The sequence below is a fragment of the Geotrypetes seraphini genome, chromosome 2, assembly GCF_902459505.1.
Source record: "Geotrypetes seraphini chromosome 2, aGeoSer1.1, whole genome shotgun sequence".
NCBI lineage: Eukaryota > Metazoa > Chordata > Amphibia > Gymnophiona > Dermophiidae > Geotrypetes > Geotrypetes seraphini.
The window spans coordinates 468,899,866-468,925,044 of NC_047085.1; the positions used below are offsets into that span (position 1 = coordinate 468,899,866).

At 44.9% G+C, this 25,179-nt stretch overlaps 1 protein-coding gene and 1 long non-coding RNA gene across 2 annotated transcripts in view; one reads left to right on the forward strand and one right to left on the reverse strand.

Moving 5' to 3' along the window:
- Positions 1 to 235: 235 nt before the first annotated feature.
- Positions 236 to 2,051, reverse strand: LOC117354327. Its single transcript, XR_004538182.1, has 2 exons — positions 1,637 to 2,051; positions 236 to 581 (listed from the first exon to the last, which is right to left on the reverse strand). It is a non-coding gene; the product is annotated as an uncharacterized LOC117354327 (long non-coding RNA).
- Positions 1,166 to 25,179, forward strand: part of PAXIP1 (PAX interacting protein 1) — a 104,467-nt gene continuing 80,453 nt past the window's right edge. Inside the window, exons 1-2 of the mRNA XM_033931635.1 lie at positions 1,166 to 1,660; positions 12,787 to 12,921. Of these exons, the coding sequence (XP_033787526.1) occupies positions 1,574 to 1,660; positions 12,787 to 12,921 (222 nt within the window). The 5' untranslated portion in view covers positions 1,166 to 1,573. The remainder of the gene's footprint in view (positions 1,661 to 12,786; positions 12,922 to 25,179) is intronic.

Consider the following 25,179-nt stretch of genomic DNA (forward strand, 5'->3'; position numbering starts at 1 on the left):
GCATCTCGCCAGTTTTTCCTTGTCACCAGCTAGAGTGAATTTTTTTGTAACATTGGCACACATAGCTTTGGGAAAGAACTACTTTCAATTTGATCAGGAATTCTATTTACAAATCAAAGGTTCGGCCATGGGGGCCACCATGGCTCCCTCAGTGGCATGCTTGTATGTAAGTGATTTTGAAGATCAGTTTCTATATCCATCAGTTTTTTTTTATCAAAAATAACCAGACAACAAAGGTGAAAAAAGGGGATTTTATTTCCTATTTATTGATTAAAATGTCACTTTTTGGAATGTACATTTCCCATATTAGACACGCTAGGCTTTGTGAGGAAAACTTCACTTGTTACAAGCTCCAGCAGAATAGTGGTTAAATCTTCAGCTTTGGTATGGGGCATTCTTAGCATCTCTGGAACTTGGTACTGTATAATCTGACGGCTGAGCCTGTGCTGAAAAATCCTTCAGCTTACTTATTATGAGGTTGTTCAGGTGCTTTTATTCTCTATACTCCGTCGTCATGTCATTGGGGGCGTGGCTAATCCTTCGAGTCTCTCCTTTCATCAGCAGGTTAGTCTTTGCAGGGTCTGTTAAAGTAAACAAACCTAGCTTCAGCAACATTAACACCCCCATACAGTTACACCAATTGCTAGTACTATCATATGACCAAAAAAAAAACCAAACGGTCACGTGTTCTGCCTCTTCTTCCCCCCCCCCCCTCCCTCCCCAAACTAATCGCAGAGTGAGCAAAACAAAAACATTTCCGGATAAGGCAATTGGGGGTGGTGGGAGGGGGAGAAAAGCTTGCAAGGCCGAGGAGAATGTTGATGCACCCATTCCCATGCCCTATTTTCGTACATCCTTTCCCCTTAAATGTACAAGGCAATTTGAAAATTAAGCCAGAACTATACGTGAAGTTATTTTTCAAAGGGTTAGTTAGGTTAACCAACTTGTTAAAAGTAAGCACGAACGATCTTGTTATACAGAAAATAATTATCTTCTACCAGCTATTCTCAAGATTATCCTACACGCCATAGCATGAATCCCCTTGTTTCATACGCCTAAAACACTGCCTTATTCACTTCTCTCCCCCCCACCCTATGTGCCAAAGGCGCCTTTTCCCTACTCCTGATTTCTCTTATTATGGGAGGACTCTTCGGATCTCCTCCCACTCCCCAGTACAGAACTATTCGGATCGAAAAAGGAAGGGGGGGGAGAAGAGTTTAAATACAAACTTATGTACCCCCTTTAAACCAAACAACGAAAAAAGAAAACATAAACGAAGACAACCATTCTCCAACCTAAAGCTAGTGAATGCTGGAAGCTGGAGAGAACGGCTCTCGCTAAGTTTCTAGCTCGCTCTCTCCTGACCACCACCCCCCTCCCCGTGTGGCGTAGTGGTGCGTGCCAAAGCGCGCTCTCCGCAGTTTGGCGGCTGCACGAGAAGACGAGAAATGTGTGTTTTCCTCCTTGTCACGCCGAATCGCTTACAGTGGGGGGCAGCGTAAAGGCAAGGTTTGTTAGCGCAGCAAAAACAACAACAACACATAACTACTCCCCCAACCCCAAGTCTGAAAAGATGTCGGATGATCAGGAAGAGATGAAAGTTCCAGAAGAAATGTTCAAAGACGTGAAATTTTACCTGGTGGGAGACATCGATCCTCAGGTATTGCATGGGCAGGTGGGAGCGGAGGGCATGGTTGGGATATTTCTGCTTCCGCGTTGCTCTCTGCTGCCTGAGCTTTCTGCTTGTCATTTTCAGCTGTTCTCAGAACGTGGCGCAGAGAGCGCGCGAGGCGGGTCCTTGTGTTCTGAGGGGGATGGCAGGGCCCCGCCGCTTGCACCCGCTACCCACAGGGACCGACCTGGGTGTCTGCCTGTGTTGGAGTTCACTTTGAGGGCCTGTTAAACCCCACGGGCTTGTTGGGGGTTCTCCCCCCCCTGCGTGCAAGGGTCCAGAGGAAGCTGATAGAAGCGCTCTGCTGAATCCTCGTTCGTCCTGTAATGCGCATGCACGGGGTTGGCTGTGACAGTGGAAAGGCGCAAGTGGCGGGGAAAGGCCTCTTGTTCTGACACAGAGACTCCTCTTCCCCCCCATGGTTGCGGGAGGCGGTGGTATAACTCGGTACAGGTGGAAAATGTTCCGCTTGTGTTTAGTACTGCTCACTCGGGGACCCATGTGTTGAACATAGTTGATCGTTTTCCATTACTGCTATTGAGCTCTTCCATTCTGAAGTTGCAGAAGGCCTCGCAGTTCCTGTCCGGTATTGGGGGTGCTTACCTAATAAGTTGCATAAACAGTGTTGTGTATATTGAATCGTTATCCTTTAAAGTGGGGTTTTTTTAAATTCCCTTTTTTTCTACTTGTATATTGCTTGGTGCACTGATTTAAAAAGAGGAATTCCTCCTCCCCCAATATATTCAAGTGTCACTATCCAGCTTAGATTGGATTTTTAGCCTTTCCTAAGGAGTTTAACAACTACTTGTTCACCGTTTCATGTATATAACAAACACCATGCACTAATATGCTTTGCTGAATTAAGTTTTACTACTTTCAAACGATTTTTTTAAATTTTAGTTACATAAGAATTGCCATATTGGGACAGACTGAAGGTCTATGAAGTCCTGTATCCTGTTTCCAACAGCGGCCAACCTAGGTCCCAAGTACCTAGCTGGATCCCAAGTAGTAAAACAGATTTTATGCTGTTTATCCTAGAAATAAGCAGTGGAGTTCCCCAAGTCATCTTAATAATGGCCTACGGCCTTCTCTTTTAGGAAATTATCCAAGCCTTTCTAAACCCCACCAAGCTAACTGATTTCACCACATTCTCCGGCAACAAATTCCGGAGTTTAATTACATGGAGAATGTGGTGAAATCAGTTAGCTTGGCGGGATTTAAAAAAAACAGGCTTGGACAATTTCCTAAATGAAAAGTCCATAGGCCGTTAAGACTTCTTTGGAACAATAACCACAGATATCATGTCTGTTTGAATGTCTTGCATTTCCTCTGATCTCCAGTCTCTCTGTGTGTTTGTTTGGTTTTTTTTTCTTTATGGTATTAGAGGATGGAGATAAAGTGAAAGAGCACATTTGAGTTATGACAAAGCTGTTTTCATCTGTTATTATGGCAGGGATGTTATGCTTAGGTATTCCCTGTATCACTGATGATCCCTTTCCCCTTATGGTGCCCTATGTTTTTACACCTGCAAGTGACCCAGTGAAGCCAATGATAACTCACATGATCCAAAATATTTCTGCATGTATATAATAAAGGAAAATAAGGTGACACTTTTTAATGGATGAGATTGATATATTTTTTAATAAGCTTTTCAAGGCAGAAACCTCTCCTGGTCAGATATGATAAAGAAATAGCAATAGTTATATACTGCCTATCAGTGGACATTGTCTAAATCAGGGGTGTTCAACCTGTGGCCCCGTGAAGAATTTTGTGCGGCCCTGGTCGAGGTTGATGCAGTGTTTTCCTCTGTTGCACCCGGGTGTTTACCATCTCGCTGGTTCCCTCCTCTGTCTTGCTACAGCATTTGCGCATTTGCACAGACCCAGAAACATTTTTTTCGGCCGATGCGGCCCAGGGAAGCCAAAAGGTTGGACATCCCTGGCCTAAATGGTTTGCTTTCAGGTACTCAAGCATTTTTCCCTCTCTGTCCTGGTGGACTCACAATCTATCTGCCTGGGGCAATGGAGGATATAGTTACTTTCCCAGGGTCACAAGGAGCATTGCAGGGCTTGAACCGACAACCTCAGAGTGCTGAGGCTGTAGCTCTAACTACTCAGCCATGCTTTCCTCCTATATGAAAATATATAGGGAAAGGGAATGGGGCTTGTATACCTCCTTTTTTGTGGTTGCACATTCAGAGTGGTTTACATATATACAGGTACTTATTTTGTACCCAGGATTAGTGAATGACAAGGGAACGAATTTGTCCTCATCACCGCAGGAACTTAATTTCCCTGCCCCATCCCCGTGAGTCTTGTCGCTGTCCCTTCCCCATTCCTACAAGCTCTGCCTTAACCGCACAAGTCTCAGACACTTATGATCTTAAAGTGTTTGTGGCTTGTGCAGATGAGGACAGAGCTGGCGGGGACAGAGAAAAATTTGTCCCCTTGCATTCTCTATCCAGGAAAATAGACTTGCCCGGGATCACAAGGAGCAGCACTGGGATTTGATCCCACGACCTCAGGGTGCTTAGGCAGCAGTTCTACCACTAGTGAAACACGAAAAGCATTCCAGTGATGGTCACAAAGGAAAGGTAGGGGTCGTGTGAAGGAATGGTAGGAAGAAACAGAAAAAGGTGGATGATAACCAGAAGGTGACAAGGCGGTATAACTTTATGGTTTGTAATTCTAAATATGTTGAAATATTTTGACATTGGGAGGGGCATTGTTGGGAGACAGCAGTCTTGAGAGAGACTTGGGTGTGCTGGTGGATGCATCACTGAAGCCATCTGCACAGTGCGCAGCAGCCTCGAAAAAAGCCAACAGGATGCTGGGCATCATAAAGAGGGGCATAACAACCAGGACGCGGGAAGTCATCATGCCATTGTATCGAGCGATGGTGCGTCCACATCTGGAATACTGCGTTCAATATTGGTCGCCGTACCTCAAGAAGGACATGGCGGTACTTGAGAGAGTCCAAAGGAGAGCAACGAAACTGGTAAGAGGGCTGGAACACTGCCCATACGCTGAGAGGTTGGATAGGCTGGGGCTCTTCTCTCTGGAAAAAAGGAGGCTCAGGGGAGATATGATAGAGACCTTCAAGATCATGAGGGGCATAGAGAGGGTGGATAGGGACAGATTCTTCAGGCTGAAGGGGTCAACAGGCACGAGGGGGCATTCGGAGAAACTGAAGGGAGATAGGTTCAGAACAAATGCAAGGAAGTTTTTTTCACACAAAGGGTCGTGGACACTTGGAATGCGCTACCGGAGGAAGTGATCAGGCAGAGTACGGTACAAGGATTCAAACAGGGATTGGACGGATTCCTGAGGGATAGGGGGATCGTGGGATACTGAGAGAGGTGCTGGGATGTAACACAGGTATAGAAAGCTAACCAGGTAATAAGTATAGAAATCCAACCAGGTCGTGCATGTGCAAGACCGGAGGGTTAGGACTTCGATGGGAAGATAGGACTCAATGGGAAACCAAGGTGGCAAGGGGGCCCCTTCTGGTGACTCAGACAGGCCGTGACCTGTTCGGGCCGCCGCGGGAGCGGACTGCTGGGCGGGATGGACCTATGGTCTGACCCGGCGGAGGCACTGCTTATGTTCTTATGTTCTTATGACATCTGCCAGACAGGATTTAATAAGGATCTGGGTTTCCTATCACATTCCAGTCTATAAAGTTATACCGCCTTGTCACCTTCTGGTTACCTATCTACTACCCCTTTCTCTCTCCCCCCTTTTTATGAAACCGTGCTAGACCTTTTTTATTCCTGGCCACAGTGGTATAGCTCAGACGCTCATAGGAATTCAGTGAGCATCAGAGCTAATACCACTACAGCCGGTGCTAAAAAAATAATAAAGCCTAGTGCAGCTTTGTAAAGGAGGGGGGGGGGGTGTTTTTCTCCCCCAACTTGAGGCTGTTAATTGAAATGCTTGGAATGTTTCACTATACAGGGTGGCCCAAAAGTAGGTACATTTCTCCCTTCGAATCCGCAGTTTCAGTATCCGGATTCGGTTATTCACAATTTTTTGTTTTGTTTTGTTTTTTTAATCGATTTTAATTTTTTGGACTATTTTTAAGCCCTCTGAGACTCCCCGGAACCTTTCCTGGTAGTCTAGCAGGCTTTTGCGGCAGGAGCGATCTTCCTACACTCCTGTCCTGTGCAGATCACTCATAGGAAATGGCTCCTGTGAGCTCCCGTAGTCTCTCAAGCCATTGGGTCTATTCAAACTGCACTGGCTGCTGATCTCTAGGAGGATTGAATTTAAGTTGCTTTGTCTAGTTTTTAAAGATCGTCATCTTCCAGTTTATTTGTACAAGAAATTGGCCAGATATCAACCTAGCAGAGCTCTAAGATCGTCGCACTACAACTGGTTTGATCTCCCTGGTCTGAGAGAGATAAAACTTCAGTCTACTTGGAAAAGAACCTTCTCATATGCAGGTTCCAGCCTCTGGAACGCCCTACTCTAGGGATTCCTTGAAGATCTACCCTAAATCTTCTGGAAACAACTGAAGACAATATTGTTCCAATAACATGGAGCCCCCTGTATGATTGCTCTCTGTAGTCCACGTGCAAGCGTTTTTCATCAGCAGCCATGCCTCTATTTCCTACTAAAATTGTGTTCCTGTTTCCCACTTGCTTTTCCCTGTACCCTTTCTTAATCTGTTTCACATTCTTTCTCTTGTTTACTGCCTTCTAACACCTGGTGGTTTTCCAATTTGAGAAATTTTATGCGTTTGTATTAGCTTTCTCTTTTATTGTAACTTTTTGCTCAATATAGTAATATTGTAAAACGCTTAATACTCATGTACATCAAATGTAATAAATCCAATCCAATAATTACCCAATTTCATAAAACTATAAATGGTGTGAATTAGCAGAGAAATATTAGGCAGAAATATAAATCGAGATATTAATGATAATTATCCCCTTATTTTACAGACCTGGCAAAACAAGCATTTTTATAAAACCAATGTGTACTTGGAGCTGATGCAAAAGTAGAGAGCGAAATTTGTTTAAATGCACATATAAATAGCTGTATAAAATTTCAGCCAATCCAACCTACAACCCTTTGTTTATATGTATAGATGTTCAGGTTGTCACGATCGATAGTAGCTTTTTAAAATCTCCATTTATACATATAGGAAGGGAGAAGATTGAGTTCATGGTTAGTTACAGTACATTATGTATTTTTCTGTCTCTGGAGGGTTTGAGGGGCCAATACACAGCCACGTTGTAGACCTGGCTCGCTGCTCGGCTTCTACTGTGAAATTAAAGATGATAAATGCCATGGCTATGAATTAAGTAGTAAACATGCAAATTACTGCCATGTTAAAAACGTGATTGGCTCATGTAGTGATAGGAAGGGTGTCTTAAAGCCACTGAGTCAGCACCCTGACCTACAGGCTCCTGTAATCCATGGTAGTCTAAGCAGGCTTGATTGGACCCTACTATCGCTAACGTTAAAATAAAAAATTCCTGGTAGACTAGTCCAGTGGTTCCCAATCCTGTCCTGGAGGAACACCAGGCCAATTGGGTTTTCAGGCTAGCCCTAATGAATATGCATGAAGCAAATTTGCATGCCTATCACTTCCATCATATGCAAATCTCTCTCATGCATATTCATTAGGGTTAGCCTGAAAACCCGATTGGCCTGACGTTCCTCCAGGACAGGGTTGGGAATCACTGGACTAGTGGACCCTTTCCTCCTGACCCGACATGATGTGACGTCCCCTGTCCCCCACGAATTGAACTTTAATCGAGGTACACGCCATTTTTTTTTAGAACTTGCACTAACCCCCTCTTTTACTAAGGTGCACTAGCGTTTTTAGCGGCACGCTGCAGATTAGCACGCCAAAAACTAACGCCAGCTCAATGGTGGTGTTAGCGTCTAGCGCGCGTGGCAATTCACGCGCTGAAACCGCTAGCGCAGTTTAGTAAAAGGAGCCTTAAGTCTTCTGCGTTTGTCAAATGGCCACGGCGTCTTTTTATTTATAGAACTATTTAACTGTATCAGCTGAGTCGGGGCAGCCAATCCAAGTTAGTGTCATCCATTCGATCTCTCCTTTAACTAGGGATTAGAAGTTTGCAGACAAATGTTGTAGAGAGCTCCTTTTAGAGAATGCATTGGATCCCTGGGCAAGAAAGTCATTTTAAAAATCACAGGTTTTGTCCTTTTTTTTTGTTTTGCCAATCAGTTCATGCTGACTTTAGTACATGTGTATTTGTGACGTTTTTTGTCAGTCGGGGACTGCTGTTGGTTTTATAGTTGTCTGTGAGGGTAGTTAGTCTTAGACTGCTAACAGTGCCCTTACTTTTATTGTGGTTATAAAACGTATTTAACTAGGCAGAACCTTCTGTGTCCTTTTATTGTTCGCATTATGGCCGTCTGCTGTTTCCACTTTTGATGACTTTGAAGAAGACCTTTGAGAAATTCTAGATCTTAACATTACCTATTTTAAGAAACTTGTTTTTCTTCCCATTTCTGTCTGCTCTTAGTTTCTGATGTTTAAGGTGCTCTGCTTACTCGCACACAGATCTGCATGCAAGAGAGTGAGTGACTTCTTAGATATATACCTGCAGCATAAAATAGCCAGTTGATTGCAAAGATTTTATTTTTTTAAATTTTTTTGGTCAAAAACTTGGACAGAATTTTCTGAAGCTACATTTAGTGCTCCTTTTACAAAGGTGCGCTACAATGCAGCGCGCACTAGATGCTAACGCCTCCGTAGAGCTCGCGTTAGTATTTTCCATGTAGCGCGGGGTTTGCGCGCTCTGGTCTTCAGCATGCGCTAAAAACGCTAGCGCACCTTGGTAAAAGGAGCCCTTGGATGTTTTTTCTCAGATCAAATTTTCTGTTTATATCTGATAATGTATTTTGTTTAGGCCATCCTGGACTAATTAAGTGTAATGGATGCATGACAATTTGAATGTGGGTATAATGCTGCAAGTCCCTTGAGCGTGTGAAAAAGAGAATTTTACTTGGATGTAGATTTACTTGAAAATTAATTTGCCTAGGAATGGAATAGCTGACTAATGGTTACATAGAAACATGATGGCAGATAAAGGCCAAATGGCCCATCCAGTCGGCCCATCCGCAGTAACCATTATCTCTTCCTCTCTCTGAGATATCCCACGTGCCTACCCCATGCCTTCTTGAATTCACACACAATCTCTGTCTCCACCACTTCTTCCAGGAGACTTTTTCACGCATCTACCCCCCTTTCTTAGATTACTCCTGAGCCTATCACCTCTTCATCTTATGCCCTCTCATTCCAGGGCTTCCTTTCAAAATGAAAGAGACTGAATTCATCCACATTTATGCCACATAGGTATTTAAACCAGGGAGAACCAGGGAAGCCAGGTTCAAATATCACTGCTGCTCCTTCTGTTCTTGGGCAAGTTACTTAACCGTCCTTTGCCTCAGGTATAAACTTAAATCGTAAACCTTCTGAAGACAGTAAAATGCCTACCAAACCTGAATTACATTACATTAGAGATTTCTATTCCGCCATTACCTTGCGGTTCAAGGCGGATTACAAAAGATATAAAAATGGGGGTTACAAAAGATATAAAGAATGGGGGTTACAGTGGAAGAATAATAGTCATTTCTAGCGTTGTACAGAGTAGATCATTTGTAGAGAGTTGTAAAGAGTCGATCCATTGTCATTTCTAGAGTTGTTAAGAATAAGTGTTGTTAAGAGTAAGAGATTTTAATAGAAGGTGTGGTTAGGACTGTTTCAGGACTTTCTTGAAGTGTATAGTTTTTATTTCTTTTCTGAAAATCTTTTAGTCTGGGGTGGTTAACAGTAGGTTGGAGATTTGGTTATCCAGTTTTGCAGCTCGAGTGGCTAGGAGGCCATCGTATTGTTTTGACCGTTTTACTTCCTTGTAACTTGCCTTGCACTACTGAAGAAAGGCATGAGCGGAATATACATCCCCTCCAGATGTTGAAGCTAAATTGAACTATGTATTTCTTCAAACACTGATTAAGAGCTTAACTGTGATCTAAAAGAAATAACTGTGTCTTATTGCTTTTTGTTAGTGATATTAACTTGGCTGGGGGCTGGGACTATAAGACAGAAATAGAACATAGTCCTGCAGTTGTTTGCTGGGTTGTCAGATAGCAAAGAAATCGGAGTTTCAGGTATAAGTTAGCCTGGGTGATTTTGTTCTCTTAGAGCAGTGTCCCGCAAACTTTGTCAAACTGCGGCTCACTAAGGGCTCCTTTTACTAAGCTGCGCTAGTGGTTTTAGCGCTAATGCCTCCATTGAACTGGCGTTAGTTTCTCTGCGTAGCGCGGGGGCTAGCACACGCTAATCTGCAGCGCGTGCTAAAAACACTACCGCAGCTTAGTAAAAGGAGCCCTAAACGTAGTGGCTGTAGCTCCAGGCATCCGGAAGTGCGTGGACGTCGCTGTGATGATGTCACGCATGCGCGAAAGCCCTCTAGACAGGCCCTGAGCCACGGGTGGGGGATGCCAGCAGAGAAGAGGGCCAGAGAGAAGGAGAGGCGCTGGCTGATTGCCTACAGGACATGCCTCTCGATGCGAGAGGCACCTCTTGTAGGCAGTCAGACGGACCCTCCTCTTCCCCAGTGTGTCGCACAGTTTGTGATACACTGTCTTGGAGAGACAGAAATAAAGGACAAGAAGTTGTAGATACACATCTCCCTCGTTATTCGCGGGGGGTAGGGGCAGAGGCGGACCGCAAATAGGGAAATACCGTGAATATCTGTCTCTGACCCACCCCCGCCTCCCTCCCGCCTTCCCCCTGGCATCCTAGCCATACCTGGTGGTCTAGCGGGCTTTCGGGGCAGAAAAGATCTTCCTACGCTCCTGCCCTATGCAGATCGCCAATAGGAAATGACTGACGGCAGCCATTTCCTATTGGCGATCTACATGGGGCAGGAGCGATCGCTCCTGCCCCAAAAGCCCACTAGACCACCAGGTAAGGCCGGGATGTTGGGGGGAAGGCAAAAATATGAGGTTTTTTGTCCCCCTCCCCCCAAAAAAATCGCGATTATATGAAATCGTGAGTGCGGAAACCGCGAATGGGGAGGGGGAAGTATATAAGAATAAGAAGTTAATAATATATGAATTGCCATACTGGGACAGACTGAAGGTTTATCAAGCCCAGTAGCCTGTTTCTAACAGTGACCAACCTATTTCACAAGTACCTGGCAAGATCCTAAAGAGTAAAACAGGTTTTATGCTGCTTATCTTAGGAATAAGCAGTGGATTTTCCTGAGTCCATTTTAATAACGAATTATAGACTTTTCTTATAAGAACATAACAATTGCCAGTGGTCCATCGTGCCCAGCAGTCTGCTCACGCAGCGGCCCTCTGATAATCTAAATGCTTTCACCACATTCTCTGGCAATGAATTCCTGAGTTTAATTACACGTTTAATTAAAGTCAGGTATGTTAGACCATGGGGTAGGCAAGTCCGGTCCTCGAGAGCCGGAGCCAGGTCAGGTTTTCAGGATATCCACAATAAATATGCTTGAGATAGATTTGCATCTCAAGGAGGCAGTGCATGCAAATCCATCTCATACATATTCATTGTGGATATACTGAAAACCTGACCTGGCTCCAGCTCTCGAGGACCGGAATTGCCTACCCCTGTGTTAGACCAATAAAAAAAGAAGTATCGCTTAACACCTTATTTGGCCTTCATTTTCAAGAATAAGCTCGTTAGACTCTAATGGCGAAGCTATAGAAAATCAGACATTGCAATAGCTGCATTTTGCTTCATTCTGGGAAGGGGTATAAATGGACAGGTTAAAGAGCTGCACTAAATGAGATGTTCCAGATGCCCAAGAACAACTCAAAAACATAGAGCAACAGAACTAATAAATGTCTGTCATTTTTTAATTCAGTCTTGCTTTAGAATTTACTGAAGTGCAAAACAGTGAATGCATAAAATCAAACTGACCAGAATTGTACACAATATTCTAAATGTGGTCTCACTGGAGTCTTATACAGGGGCATCTATACCTCCTTTTCCCTACAGGCCCTACCTCTTTTTATGCACCCTAGCATTCTTCTAGCTTTCGCCGTTACCTTTTCAACAATCACACCCAAGTCCCGTTCTTCTGTCGTGCACATAAGGTCTTTACCCACTAAATGTCAGGTTTTTGCAGCTCAAATGAATAACCTTGCATTTCTTAGCATGAAATTTTAGCTGCCAAATTTCAGACCATTCTTCAAGCTTTGCTAGGTCTTTCTTCATGTTATTCATACCATCCGGGGTGTCTATTCTTTTGCAGATTTTGGTTTCATCTGCAAAGTAGAAATCATGTTTCTAGGAGTTATACTACAGTATTAAGCTTTTTCTCCTGCTTCTTACTATCATAAAAGGTGGAGGGAACTATGTAATTGATAGTCACATTGGCTAATTTACATTTACAAAGAAAATGCAAAATATATTCATCACTACTGCAAAGTGCTGGTCCAGTCATGGTCTGAATCAAAGTTCAGGAGCAATAAAGAGTTAAACTAGGCCTTACATTTCTTATTGAATAATTTTTCATATAGTTTGCTGGTCCATAAAAAGGGAGGCAAGCTCTTGTTAGGTTCCAAAATTTGCTCAGGAGACATATAGGGGGGTTGTACTAATCCCTCAAAATTTCAGTCTCCAGACAGGTTTTGTTGGGCTGCAGCGCCTGGACAAAGTGGCTGCTTTATGTTATGCGGAGTGGAGTGGAAAGGGTTGATGTGAATTGCTTGTTTACTATTTCCAAAAAACACTAGGACTAGGGGACATACGATGAAACCACTAAGTAGTAGATTTAAAACAAACCGGAAAAGATATTTCTTTCCTCAGCGTGTAATTAAACTCTGGAATTCATTGCCAGAGTATGCGGTAAAATCAGTTCATTTAGCAGGGTTTAAAAAAAGATTTGCATAATTTCCATAGACCATTATTGAGATGGCTTGGGGAAATCCACTGCATAACTTCACCTTTAATATACAAAACTGAAAGTTATAAAGGGGTGATATGAATGAGGCTTCTTGTGACTTCTTTCAGATTGCTGCAGCATTAGCGTTTTTTTTAAAATGAAGAATAACACATGTTCACCTACAGTATTGGGGGTTTTTTTTCCTTAGGTGGTTCAGCTGCTGAAAGCTGGAAAAGCTAAAGAAGTTTCTTATAATGCACTAGCTACGCACATTATTGCAGAAGACGGGGATAATCCAGAGGCTGGAGAATCTCGTGAGGTTTTTGATCTTCCTGTGGTTAAAGTAAGTAATGAACATTCTTCTATTCTAACCCACCCTCTCACAATGTCAATGACAAATTTCCCTTATCATAAAAATGATGAAATAGAGGAATGGTTTCCTTTCTGGATAAAATTAATCAACTCATCTATTTCTTCTTCGATCTTCTTACAATGATTAATTCTTAATTATGCAATATTGGTACTTTTACAAACCAATCATAGTATCATTCATGTTCAACTGAGAATACTTGTATTCTTGAAGTTGAAATTGAACTGGGGGATAAAGAAACCTCAAGTGTTCGTGGCAGTTTGATTTTAACCCTTTCAGGACCATAAGGATCGTAGGCCAATTTTTGTGGTTTTGACGACATTTTTATGGTAAAAAGGGCTTGCAGATGCCAAAAAATTGATTTTTTTTGTGAAATATCATTATTTTTTTTTAAAAAAATCAAACTTCTGGCTTATGGACAGTGTGGCAAGTGAATCTTCTCGTCAATCTGGCAACGACGCTAATGAATGAATGTCGGAACCAGTTTGTTTACATAAAGGCAGTATCATATGGAATCCGTACATAACAAATTTAGAACTGTAGACTATCCCAATCAAAATTTATAGGATTTTAAAGTTATGGGACAAATATGTCCCTTGGTCCTGAAAGGGTTAAGAGCTAGTCTTGGTCAAATCTGCCTAATGCGGGTTATCACTGGTTTCAACAGTCCCCCCCTATAAACTAAGGGCTCCTTTTAGTAAGGTGCGCTAGGGCTTTAACATGCGGAATAGCGCGCTACATTGCCGCGCACGCTAAACCTTAACGCCAGCACTGAGCTGGCGTTGGTTCTAGAAGCGTAGCCCGCGGTAATTTCCTGCGTGTGCTAAAAATGCTAGCGCACCTTAGTAAAAGGAGCCCTAATAGTACTTATATTTTACTCTTTTTTTATAAATATTAAACTGTACTTAGCTTGTATAAGCGTGATAATTCATTATTCCAGTTGAAATGGCTAGAAATCGACTATCCCGAATGGTATGATTCCTTGTTTTTGTGTGCATGAGACTGGCAGCTTTATGCACAGCTTCAATTGTAATTTATATCCACTGTTTGACGGATATTTTTTTGTTTGTTACTTTAAAAAAAGGTTGATTACATAGATACAGTGGTGCCTCACACAACGAACTTAATTGGTTCCAGGAGCAAGTTTGTTATGCAAAAAGTTCGTTATGTGAAACGCGTTTTCCCATAACAATACATGTAAAAAAAAATAATTCGTTCTGTAGCATAAAATATGCTAAGATGACATAAAAAAAGATAAATTTTTTGTTATTATTTTTATCTCTGTCTGTCTTTCTGTCCCTCTCACTGCCCCTGTGTCTTTCTTTCTTTCTTTCTGTCTCCCTCCCTCCCGCTGTCTGTCATTTTTCCCCATTTCCCTGTGCAGCAGCATAAGGGGTTAGGGAGTTTCTCAGGCTGGCAAACTGTCTTCTCCTCTCCCTCTCTAATGCTCCTCCTATGCTTTCCTTTTCTGTTCTCTTCCTCCTTCACCATCCCCTCCTCTTTGTCCAATCTCTCTCTCTCTGCTTCTCTCCTCCTCTCTGATTTTCTTCTTCTACCTTGCCTCTCCTCCACCCTCTGATGCTCGTCTCTCCTGATTCCCCCCTCTGGTGCTGGCCGACTCGTGGCTGGCACCCATTGGCTGCTGCGTGCGAGACCTGCCAGCGGCCGGATGCAATGGGAAGCAGTCATCTGTTGGAGGCTGTAGTCGGGAGTCAGCGCCGTTAAAGCTGGTGGTTCTGCTTAGAAAGAACCACGCGCATGTTTGAAAACTGTCACGCCGCTGGAGCCGGGAGGCGACAGAGAGCAACCGTTGCCAATCCAGCGCGTCTCTCCCCGTCTCCTCCCTGTGCGCGCATGCTCGCTCTCAGGCCTCCCCTCCCCACCCCACCATCCTAACTCATACCTGAGGCCGTCCACCACCAACACCACTTCCGCAGCTCGCTCGCGCTTCGATACCCCGTCCCCTCTGACGCGGGCCGCCTCGCTGGAAACAGGAAGTGTTTGGGGGGGAGGGCTAGATGCTGGATAATCGGGGGAAACAAGTGAGAGAGGGCAGTTAAGCGCAGTGCCTGCGCGGAAGGATGCAGCTCGGGCGACTTCGTTGTGTGAAACGAAGTCCGTTGTACGAATCAAGACAAGAAGTTCGTTGTGCGCAGGCGTTCGTTATGCGAGGCACCACTGTATAACTTGGACAAAATGCCATGTTTTGTTATAGAACAACATTTCCTATTACATGTGCCCATGCCTGACCCTGTGAGCCATTGGAGAGTGCTGATGAAAACCGTGAACCTAATGGAAGAGCAAGTGATCCTTTTGTCTTGGATTCCAAAAAGATACTGTCCATCTCTTATAATTATTTATTCAATTTTCTATAACGTTCTCCCAAGAGAGCTCAGAACGGTTTACATGGGTTTATTCAGGTACTCTAGCATTTTTCCCTGTCTGTCCCGGTGGGCTCACGATCAATCTAATGTACCTGGGGCAATGGGGGGATTAAGTGACTTGCCCAGGGTCACAAGGAGCAGCAAGGGTTTGAACCCACAACCTCAGGGTGCTGAGGCTGTAGCTTTAACCACAGTGTAAACTGAGAAAAAGGAAAAAGCCTCAAAGAGCTTCAAACCTAATTGTGTATAGAGCTTAACTCTTCATCATTGGCACAAAAAAATACATTCCTTAGCAAAGCAGCAGATGAATCCAGAGACAAGTGGGAATAGCTCACATCGACCAGCAGGTGGAGATAGAGAAACTGATTAACAGTTGGCTTTATAGCCTGGTATTCCTCCTGTCCATTCAGTTTGCTCTATCTCCCAGCAGGGGTTGGAGCTATTCCAATAGCTCCTGGATTCTGGCTGTGGCTGGAATTTCGAATTCTCCTGTTGAGGTTTCTCTTCAGTGAACTCACAATTGATTCTATTTCTCCTGTTGAGATTTTTTCTCTTCAGTGAGACAGGGGTGTCCGGCTGTACGGTGCCGGCTTTAGAGGTTACACTTGGGCCCTCCCTTGTCCCTGCCTCACCCTCCCTCCTCTGATAGAGGGTCTATCTGGGTCTCTCGTTTTTTCTTCTTTCCTTAAAAAAAAAAAAAAAAAAAAAAAAACACAAGAAAAGAGACTGCGGTGGCTTTCCATGCTTCAGTACTCTCAGGGGTGCTCAAGCTGTTCCTGCCGAGGTCTGGCAACCTTGTCTGCTGGGTTGTGAGTATGGCAATGGCAGGGTATAATTTCTGGTTGTTGGTTGTCTCCTTTATTTACAGCCGCTGAGCTTTGGTGAGTGGTTCGTTGGTGCGGCTCATCTCTTGGTTTTTTGCCTATGTTTGAGTGCACTGAACCCCTGCGTTGGGCTCAGTTGGAGTAGCTGCTGCCTTCCCGCACACAGGAGACGCATGGTGGTTCCTGTGTGGGCGGGGGGGGGAGTGCCCTCGCATATACACCATGGTTTGCTGAGGCTACCCGTCGATCGGCAGGGGCCGCGGCTGTGGTCAGGGTTCTAAAGGGTTGAAAGCCCGGGCCTTTTCCATGGACTGTTAGATTACATGGGTGCTCCGATGCTGGCAGACGCACTGAGGCGTTCTCGTGGTCTGTTTCGGCGGTTTTTTTTGTGGTTTCTCTCTTCGCCTTCCTTGGCTCTCGGGGTTTCCCTCCCAGTCGCAAGAGGCCGGCAAAACGGGCGAACGTTGTTGTCTGGCCGGTGGAGCAAGTCACATGGTGGCTTCAGTTTTCCGCTTGCCGCGGCGGTGTTTGCTTCTTCGACTGAGAGCCGTGGTCTTTTCTGAGCAATGACTGACTCTCCTGCACTGGGGGGGGGAGGGCGCCGCGGCGTTCAGTAGTTCTCTGGGAGCCGGCTGAGTTGGGCTCATCCGTCGCTACGCTGCGGCGGTAGTTGCGGGCGGTTTTACCGGCCTGCATGTTTTTTTGGGGGGGCCCAGTGTGGGGGCTCTGATTTGTAGAACAGGCTCATAGCCTAATGGTTAGTACAGCAACCTGAGAGCCATAGGAGCCAAGTTCAATGCTAGCTGCAGCTTCCTTTGACTCTGGGCAAGTCACTTTACTCTCCATTGCCCCAGGTACAAAATACATAACTGTATATAATATGTAAACTGCTGTAATTGCAACCACAGAAAGATGGTTATCAAATCCTATCCCCTAAAAAAAAAAAAAAAAAAAAATAGACAACTCTAGCACAGCCATAGTCTGTTCACCACCATATGAGAGCTACTAATACCAAGCGTGCTATGACACTGCTTTATATCTGAGTTGTGGCTTTTCCGGTTAGAGCAGCTGCCTCGTCTCCCTGAGGGTATGAGTTCAGTTCCCATTGCAGCTTCGGGTGCATCGGGACTTGTTAATTAACCAGAAAAAGCTGTTAAATCCATTTATATGGAATTGGAATATGTTCAACACCTTACGAAGTTTTGCCGCGCTTGCGTTATACCCTAGGGGACTCTCTGCAGCCCCGTTTGCTTGCGGTTTGACTCTATACTTCTCCCGATTTCGGCTGCCCTCCGTACTGAGTTGGATGAAGCCGTGTCACACTGTGTTGGGTTCAGGCGCAGGAGAGTGTCCAGATTTTTCGCTTTGACTATCTCTCGAAGTCTCCCATGGGTGACACTGTGTAATTTGGCAATTTTTTACATTGATACTGCCCTGACTGTGTCTGGGGACGCCATTTCCGATTTCCTTCGAGCATACCTCTCTTTTTCTGTAGAGCGTTCCTAGGACTACGTCCAGGATGTCCCATCGTTGGCCTTCCCTGGGCCACTTTGAACTACACGCCCGCTGGCAGCTCTTTCAGCTGTCTCACGGACAGGATTCGGTCATATGGGCAGGTCACAACGCATTTGTCTAATTCCTGTTAAATTGCTATGGTTGTTCTGAGGGCGGTAGATGCAGCATCTTGATTGCATCTCTTGCGTATTCCCTCTATGGGCATCCGGCTTGTCGCTCCCGTTGCATAGAGTTAATCCTGTTTTCATGGATTACTTTACGAACCTTGAATATTTTTCTAAGATAATTTAATTTCTTCTTCCTGTTCCTGCAGTGATCGTACTGCTGTTTACTGGCCTCTTGCGCTTCATTCTGAAGGGGTCTTGACTTCTCCCATGGCCTCATACAGCTTTCACTTGAGGGAGTAGTCACTATGCTACCGGATCAGGGAGAGGTGAGGTTGGTTCCTTTTGCATTCTCCTCAGGTTCCAGTTAATTCTTGGAGTCTCTCTGTTTGCTGTTTTCCTTGCACGGGGTTGTGGTCTTCAGGACGGTGCTTGTAGTTCTTGGGGTACCACTGAATGTATGGGGGGCCAAGACTGGGGCATTGGGCAGGCCCATTCTAACCGATCAAGAGCCTTCTCTGCATCTAAGGACACAGAGAAGGACGGGTCATGTAAGTCCTTTGTTAGATATAACATGTGAAAAGCCTATCTAGTATTATTGGAAGAGTGCCTCTGAGCAACAAAAACCATTTGATGCATACCAATTATATAAAGAAGTGCCTTTGCCACACATAAGGCCATGAGATTAGCAGGCTGCATCCCATTCTGCGGCTTAGTTCTCGGGGTCACACATTTCTGCTCGCATCCTGGAAGAGGATCTTCATAGTCTCGTTGGACTTGGACTCGGCACTAGGTTGGCCTGCCTCCCTTGGAGTGGCGCTTTTGGATTTGGCGCATACCCTGAAATTCACAGGCATTTTAGAATCTGTGAACGTTTGACAATTGTTGCGCTGCCAGGAGATATATCCAGATTACTGACTCACTAGGAGCTTCGGCTCGCTTTCCCTTCGGCTGCTTCAGCTGTCGTTTTAGTGTCAGTGGTTCCCAGTATCTCAGGACTACATTTATTAGTATGATCCTAATGCACCGCTATGAGTGATTTGATGGCTCAGTGTGATTTCTCTTTTCGAGACATGACTCGGTCTTTACTGGACTTGCTCATGTCCACTGACCTTTCTAGGCGGTCGGTTTGGGGGGGGGCTCGCTGGCTTCCTTCCTCAGATCCTGATGTCTGGTCTTCAGGGGCACCTCTGTCCTTGGACATTCTTCTGCTCTTGAGCATGGTCAGGCTGCCTGTCTGGAGCTGCTAATTATTCTTCTGGAATGCCACTGAGGTTCCTTTTGGTCAGTATGAGGATGGGAGTGTTTCTCTACAGCTTGGGCAGTAGGTGTTGTTTTCGGTTGGAAGGTGAAGTTATTCTGCTTCACTGGGTGTACGCTCATCTTCATCTTCTGTTGGTAAATCCTTTTATGGATCAGGATATGAGTTTAGACAGACTTGATCTTCACGGACTCTCAGCATGGCACATTTATCGTCTGTTTCATTTTCTGCAGCCTGGATATTGAGAATTGTGGCTCGGGCGTTCTAACTCTTTTTATAAACATGAGATCTCCTGAGCCTGTCCTCATGGCTCGTCTCTCAATTCTAGACTTCCTAGCTTTCTCAGCGGGCCTAGGAAGTGTGCGTTAGAGGGGGTTGCTGTGTGGAGACTTTTTCGCCTCTGCATTCTCCTTTTCAGTGTTTTCCGCTGGCTGATGTCAGCTTGGTTCTGACATCTCGAGCTCACTTTCCGAGCACTGTATTTGCGGAAGCTCTGGCTTGGCGGCGCCGTCCTTCCTTACGGTATTGATGGGTTTCTCGCCAGCCGGATGACGAAGTTCCTGGTATCTCGGGCTTGGCTCGCCTAGGGTCCGATATCCTGGAATTTTTTATGTACCTCTTTAGTTTTACGACCTTGCTTTTTGGAGAGGTCGTGACTGACGTGTAAAAGTGGTGAAAAGCAGATTTTTTCTTCTTTAGTCCAGGTGTTAAGGAAGTCTTCTCCTGTGGCTTCTGCTTCCGTTTGGATGTTTTTCCTTTCTGGGGTACTTCTTAGCGTCTGCACCACGCCAGAATTCCTTTTTGGGCACGAGTGTATGGCCGAGCGCTTAGCGTGTAATTTCCTTTTACTTCTGGGCCAGGCTTGGCTTGTTACGTAAGCTTGTTACGTGGGCTCGGTATTTTGCTCATCGCGTAATGTCAGCTTCATTTCATCCTGGTCTTTTGGCTCGCCGAGGGGCTGTGCCGTTGCTCATGTTGCTTCTCGTAGCCATGGTTTCAGCTCTGCAGTTTTCTTTTTGGGTGCAGGCTGTTTTCGGCGGGGATTCCTATTTCTGATTTCCGTTATATAGGGTGTCAGTTCGGATGGTACCACTATTCCTTCTGTAGGGGAGTCATCCTTTCTTTCTGTCACACTTAGTTTTCCTTCCCACTTCCTAGGAGGTAACCTGGGGAGCAGTGTTATTCTTCACTGCATTTTTTGATCAGTAAGTAGCTTTCTCCGAGGGCTCGGTTTCTGATAACTTTTAGTTATCTATTTCTCCTTTTTTGTAGTATTCCAGGGACGCCTTCAATGTATGGCGACATCCGCAGCCTCCATCACGCTATGGGTACAGAAGGACATTCTTTATGCCTGCTGGCTGGCAGGGAAGCGGTTGGGCGAAAGATCTGCATGTCCATTCCGCTGGAGCAAGGTCTACCTCTTCAGCTCGGCCCGGAGGTTTTTATCTTGGGGGAGATTTGTCTCACGACTATTTGGTCTACCGAACGTGCTTTCTCTACGCATTGCTGCTTGGATGTGGGGGCGCCTGCAATAGTGGCATTTTGGGCTTCGGTTGTTGCGGAGGCGGCGTTTGCTTCCCACCCGGATTAAGGTTTGCTTTGCTACATCCCACTTGTCTCTGGATTCATCTGCTGCTTTGCTAAGGAAGGTAAAATTATGTTCTCACCTGTTAATTTTCTTTCCTTTAGAAGCAGCAGATGAATCCAGAGCCCCACCCCTTCTGTGGCTATCTGTCTGTGTCTTATGTGGCATTTTCAGTTCGGTTCTTGTTGGTTGTTAGATTTGTGAATTTATGGTTTAAGCATTCGCTACTGGAAAGAAGTTTTTTTGATGCTCATTATCCTATCTCGGGATGCTTGGGCAAGGAGCATAACTGAATGGACAGGAGGAATACCAGGCTATAAAGCCAACTGTTAATCAGTTTCTCTATCTCCACCTGCTGGTCGATGTGAGCTATTCCCACTTGTCTCTGGATTCATCTGCTGCTTCTAAAGGAAAGAAAATTAACAGGTGAGAACATAATTTTACCTTCCATTCCCACTTATTAAATCACAATTTTGGCTTATAAATATATTAGACAGAGCGTTTAGCTACCAGTTTTGTAGAACCCTCTTCATGTGGAAACCGTTAGCCCACATTTGGTTACTCCTATTTTCCCATTTTGTTTTATAGTTGAAGTATGGTTACCCTCGGAACCAAGCGTGCTAGAGAACCCAAACAGATTTCTGAAAACTGAGCTCTCAGCCCAACTTTTCAGCATCCCCTTGTAGCTTACTGCATACTTCAAAAGATGCAGCCATGGTAAAACTGGCTTTAAAGCAATATATTCCCACTGGTGCTGCTGGTTGACAGCACAGCGCTGTTTAGGGGACTGAACAGAAACAAACTTCAAAAGCTTTAAAAAATTCAGAAAATAGCCAAATGTTAAACAAGGGATTTGGGGGCTACTATTTTTTTTCACATAATTCAAAGAACAGATCAAAAGCAAAAACGGAGCAAACAAAACAACCCCCCCCCCACAAAAAACCCCAATAGCAACAAAAAATGAATTAATAAAGCTGGGTTTTAATAAATGGTGCTAGAGAATTTTAAAAAGGACTGATGAGGTAAATCAATGCTGATAGGAATTCTATGAGCGTCGGAACATTTACCTCGCTGCCCCACGCTAAAATCCTCTAGCGCCGTTTTAGTAAAAGGAACCCTAAGATTGTTCTTATGTATCATTTTGGAAGAATCTTTAAAACTATTTGGAATCAGTTTTGTACAGTGGCAGACAGACATTGTATAGAAACATAGAAGATGACGGCAGAAAAGGGCTATAGCCCATCAAGTCTGCCCACCCTACTGTCCCTTCCTCTTAAGTCTATACCTAGTGACTATTTATTCGACCCTCCTAGGGATCCCACATAGGTATCCCATTTATTCTTAAAGTCCAGCACGCTGCTGGCCTCGATCACCTGCGCTGGAAGCTCATTCCAACGGTCAACCACTCTTTCTGTGAAGAAGTACTTCCTGATGTCGCCATGAAACTTCCCGCCCCTGAGTTTGAGCGGATGCCCTCTGGTGACAGAAGGTCCCCTGAGAAAGAAGATATCATCTTCCACCTCGATACGTCCTGTGATGTATTTAAATGTCTCAATCATGTCTTCCCTCTCCCTACGTTCTTCTAGAGTGTAGAGCTGTAGTTTGTTTAGTCTCTCCTCGTATGAGAGACCTTTGAGACCCGAGATCCTCCTGGTGGCCATCCGTTGAACCGACTCGACTCTAAGCACATCTTTACGGTAATGTGGCCTCCAGAATTGTACACAGTATTCCAGATGAGGTCTCACCATGGTTCTGTACAATGGCATTATGACTTCAGGCTTCTTGCTGACAAAGCTTCTACTGATACATCCCATCATCTGCCTTGCTTTAGATGAAGCCTTCTCCACTTGATTGGCAGTTTTCATGTCTGCACTGATGATTACTCCTAGGTCTCGTTCCGCCGAAGTACTAGTTAAAGTTTCTCCATTCAAGGTGTAATTTCTGCATGGATTACCGCTACCGAGGTGCATAACCTTGCATTTCCCAGCGTTGAAGCCCAGCTGCCAGGTCGAGGACCATCTTTCCAATGTAAGCAGGTCCTGTGCCATACTATCCTGTAAATTACATTCACTTACTGTATTGCATAGTTTAGTGTCGTCGGCGAATAATGTTATTTTACCCTGAAGCCCCTGAGTCAGATCTCCTATAAATATGTTGAAAAGGAGTGGACCCAGGACTGAACCCTGCGGTACTCCGCTGGTCACCTCCGATGTTTTAGAGAGGGTACCGTTAACTATTACCCTTTGAAGTCTTCCACTCAGCCAATCATTGACCCAAGTAGTTAGTGTTTCTCTATCGATTTCATTTTGCTCAACAGCCTGCGGTGTGGGACGCTATCAAATGCTTTACTGAAATCCAGGTACACGATGTCCATAGACTCTCCCAAGTCTAGCTTCCTTGTCACCCAGTCAAAGAAGCTGATGAGATTGGATTGGCAGGACCTACCCTTGGTGAATCCATGTTGATTGGGATCCCGTAGATTCCCCTCATACAGGATCGTGTCTAATTTGCTTTTAATTAAAGTTTCCATGAGTTTACACACTATTGATGTGAGACTCACCGGTCTGTAATTCGCAGCCTCTGTCCTGCAGCCCTTTTTGTGCAGAGGAATGACGTTGGCTGTTTTCCAGTCCAAGGGTACTCTCCCCGTGCTTAGGGAGAGATTGAAAAGTGCGGCTAGTGGTATTGCCAGGACATCGCAAAACTCTTTGAGCACTTTTGGGTGCAGATTGTCTGGTCCCATGGCTTTATTTTCCTTTAGTCTTGACAGTTCGCTGTAAACTTCACCTGATGTGAACTCAAAGTTCTGAAACGGGTCGTCCGCACTTGACTTAGCCTCTAACTGAGGACCATGTCCTGGTGCCTCGCAAGTGAAGACCGAGCAGAAGTATTCGTTCAGTAGTTCAGCTTTATCTGAATCTGCTTCCACGTAATTCCCATCTGGTTTGCTAAGGCGTACTATCCCGTCTGTGTTCTTTTTCCTATCACTAATATACCTGAAGAAGGATTTGTCCCCCTTCTTAATGTTCTTTGCTAGAGTTTCTTCCACTCGAAGTTTGGCCTCCCTAATTGCTGTTTTGACCGCTGTAGATCTGGTCCTATATTCCATGATAGCTTCTCTTGTTCCCGTATGCTTGTAGGAAAGAAATGCTTTTTTCTTCTCCTTAACAAGGTGTGAGATTTCTGCAGTGAACCATTGGGGTTTATTGTTTCTTTGTCGTTTGTTTACTGATTTTATGAAGCGGCTAATTGCTTCATGTATGGTTGATTTCAGTGTTAACCACTTAGCTTCTACGTCATCGGTCTCCACTTGGTCCTGCAGTGTCTGATGGACGAAATCTCCCATGCGTTCGAAGTCTGTGCCGCGGAAATTGAGTACCTTTGTTTTCGTGTTTGATCTAGGGAAGCCTTTCCTAAGATTGAACCATACTATGTTGTGGTCGCTGGAGGCTAGCGTATCTCCTACTGAGACCTCTGAGACGCTTTCCCCGTTGGTGAGTAACAGGTCGAAGATTGCCTGGGCCCTAGTGGGTTCCATTACCATTTGTTTGAGACGGGCTCCCTTTAAGGAGTTTAATAGCCTCCTACTAGTGCTGGTTGTCGCTGAAAGTGTGCTCCAGTCTGCATCAGGCATATTGAAGTCCCCAAGTAGTACAGTGTCTCCCCTTAGAGTGATATTCTCAATGTCTTCAATTAAGTCTGTGTCCATGTCATCCAGTTGTCTAGGGGGTCTGTATACCACACCAAGATACAGGCACTTTTCTCTGCCTCTTGCCAGGTTTACCCAGAGTGATTCCCCTGTGTATTTGACATCTGTAATCCTGATGGTTTTGATGTTCTCTTTAATATATAATGCTACCCCACCACCTAACCTGCCCTCTCTATCCCGACGAAGTAATTTGTAACCCGGTATAGCCATATCCCACCCATGAGAGTCTGTTAGCCAAGTTTCGGATATCGCTGCCACGTCTAGGTCTGTATTCCTTATTTCAGTCTCTAATTCTAGAATTTTATTACCTAAACTGTGTGCATTAACATACATAGCCCTCCACTCTTTATGTTTGCTAAATCCCTTTGATACTTTTTCTACCTGAGTTGGTATGACCCCTAGAGAACTGTATGCAGTGTGGGTACTTACCTCGGAGCTTTGACTCATCTCATCAGGATAGTTCCTTACTGCGCTGGTATGTGAGTGGGTACCCTCCCCTGACTTACCTAGTTTAAAGCCCTGCGAAGCAGGCGGGCTAGTCGGTGTCCGAAGACGTACTTACCTCTACTGGTCAGATGGAGTCCGTCTGGTCCCTGAAATCCCTGTAGCGCCTCTCCATGGTTCAGGAATCCGAAGTTCATATCCCGGCACAATCCCTGTAGCCACTCGTTAGTCCTCAGGATACGCTCGTCCCTGGCTCTCCCTTTGCCTCTAACTGGGAGGATAGAGGAGAAGACCACCTGCGCTCCGGTCTGCTTCAGCCTCTCGCCCAGGGCTCTAAAGTCTCTGGTGATGTTCTCCGGGGTGTTCCTTGCAGTGTCGTTTGTCCCCACATGGACGAGAAGCATG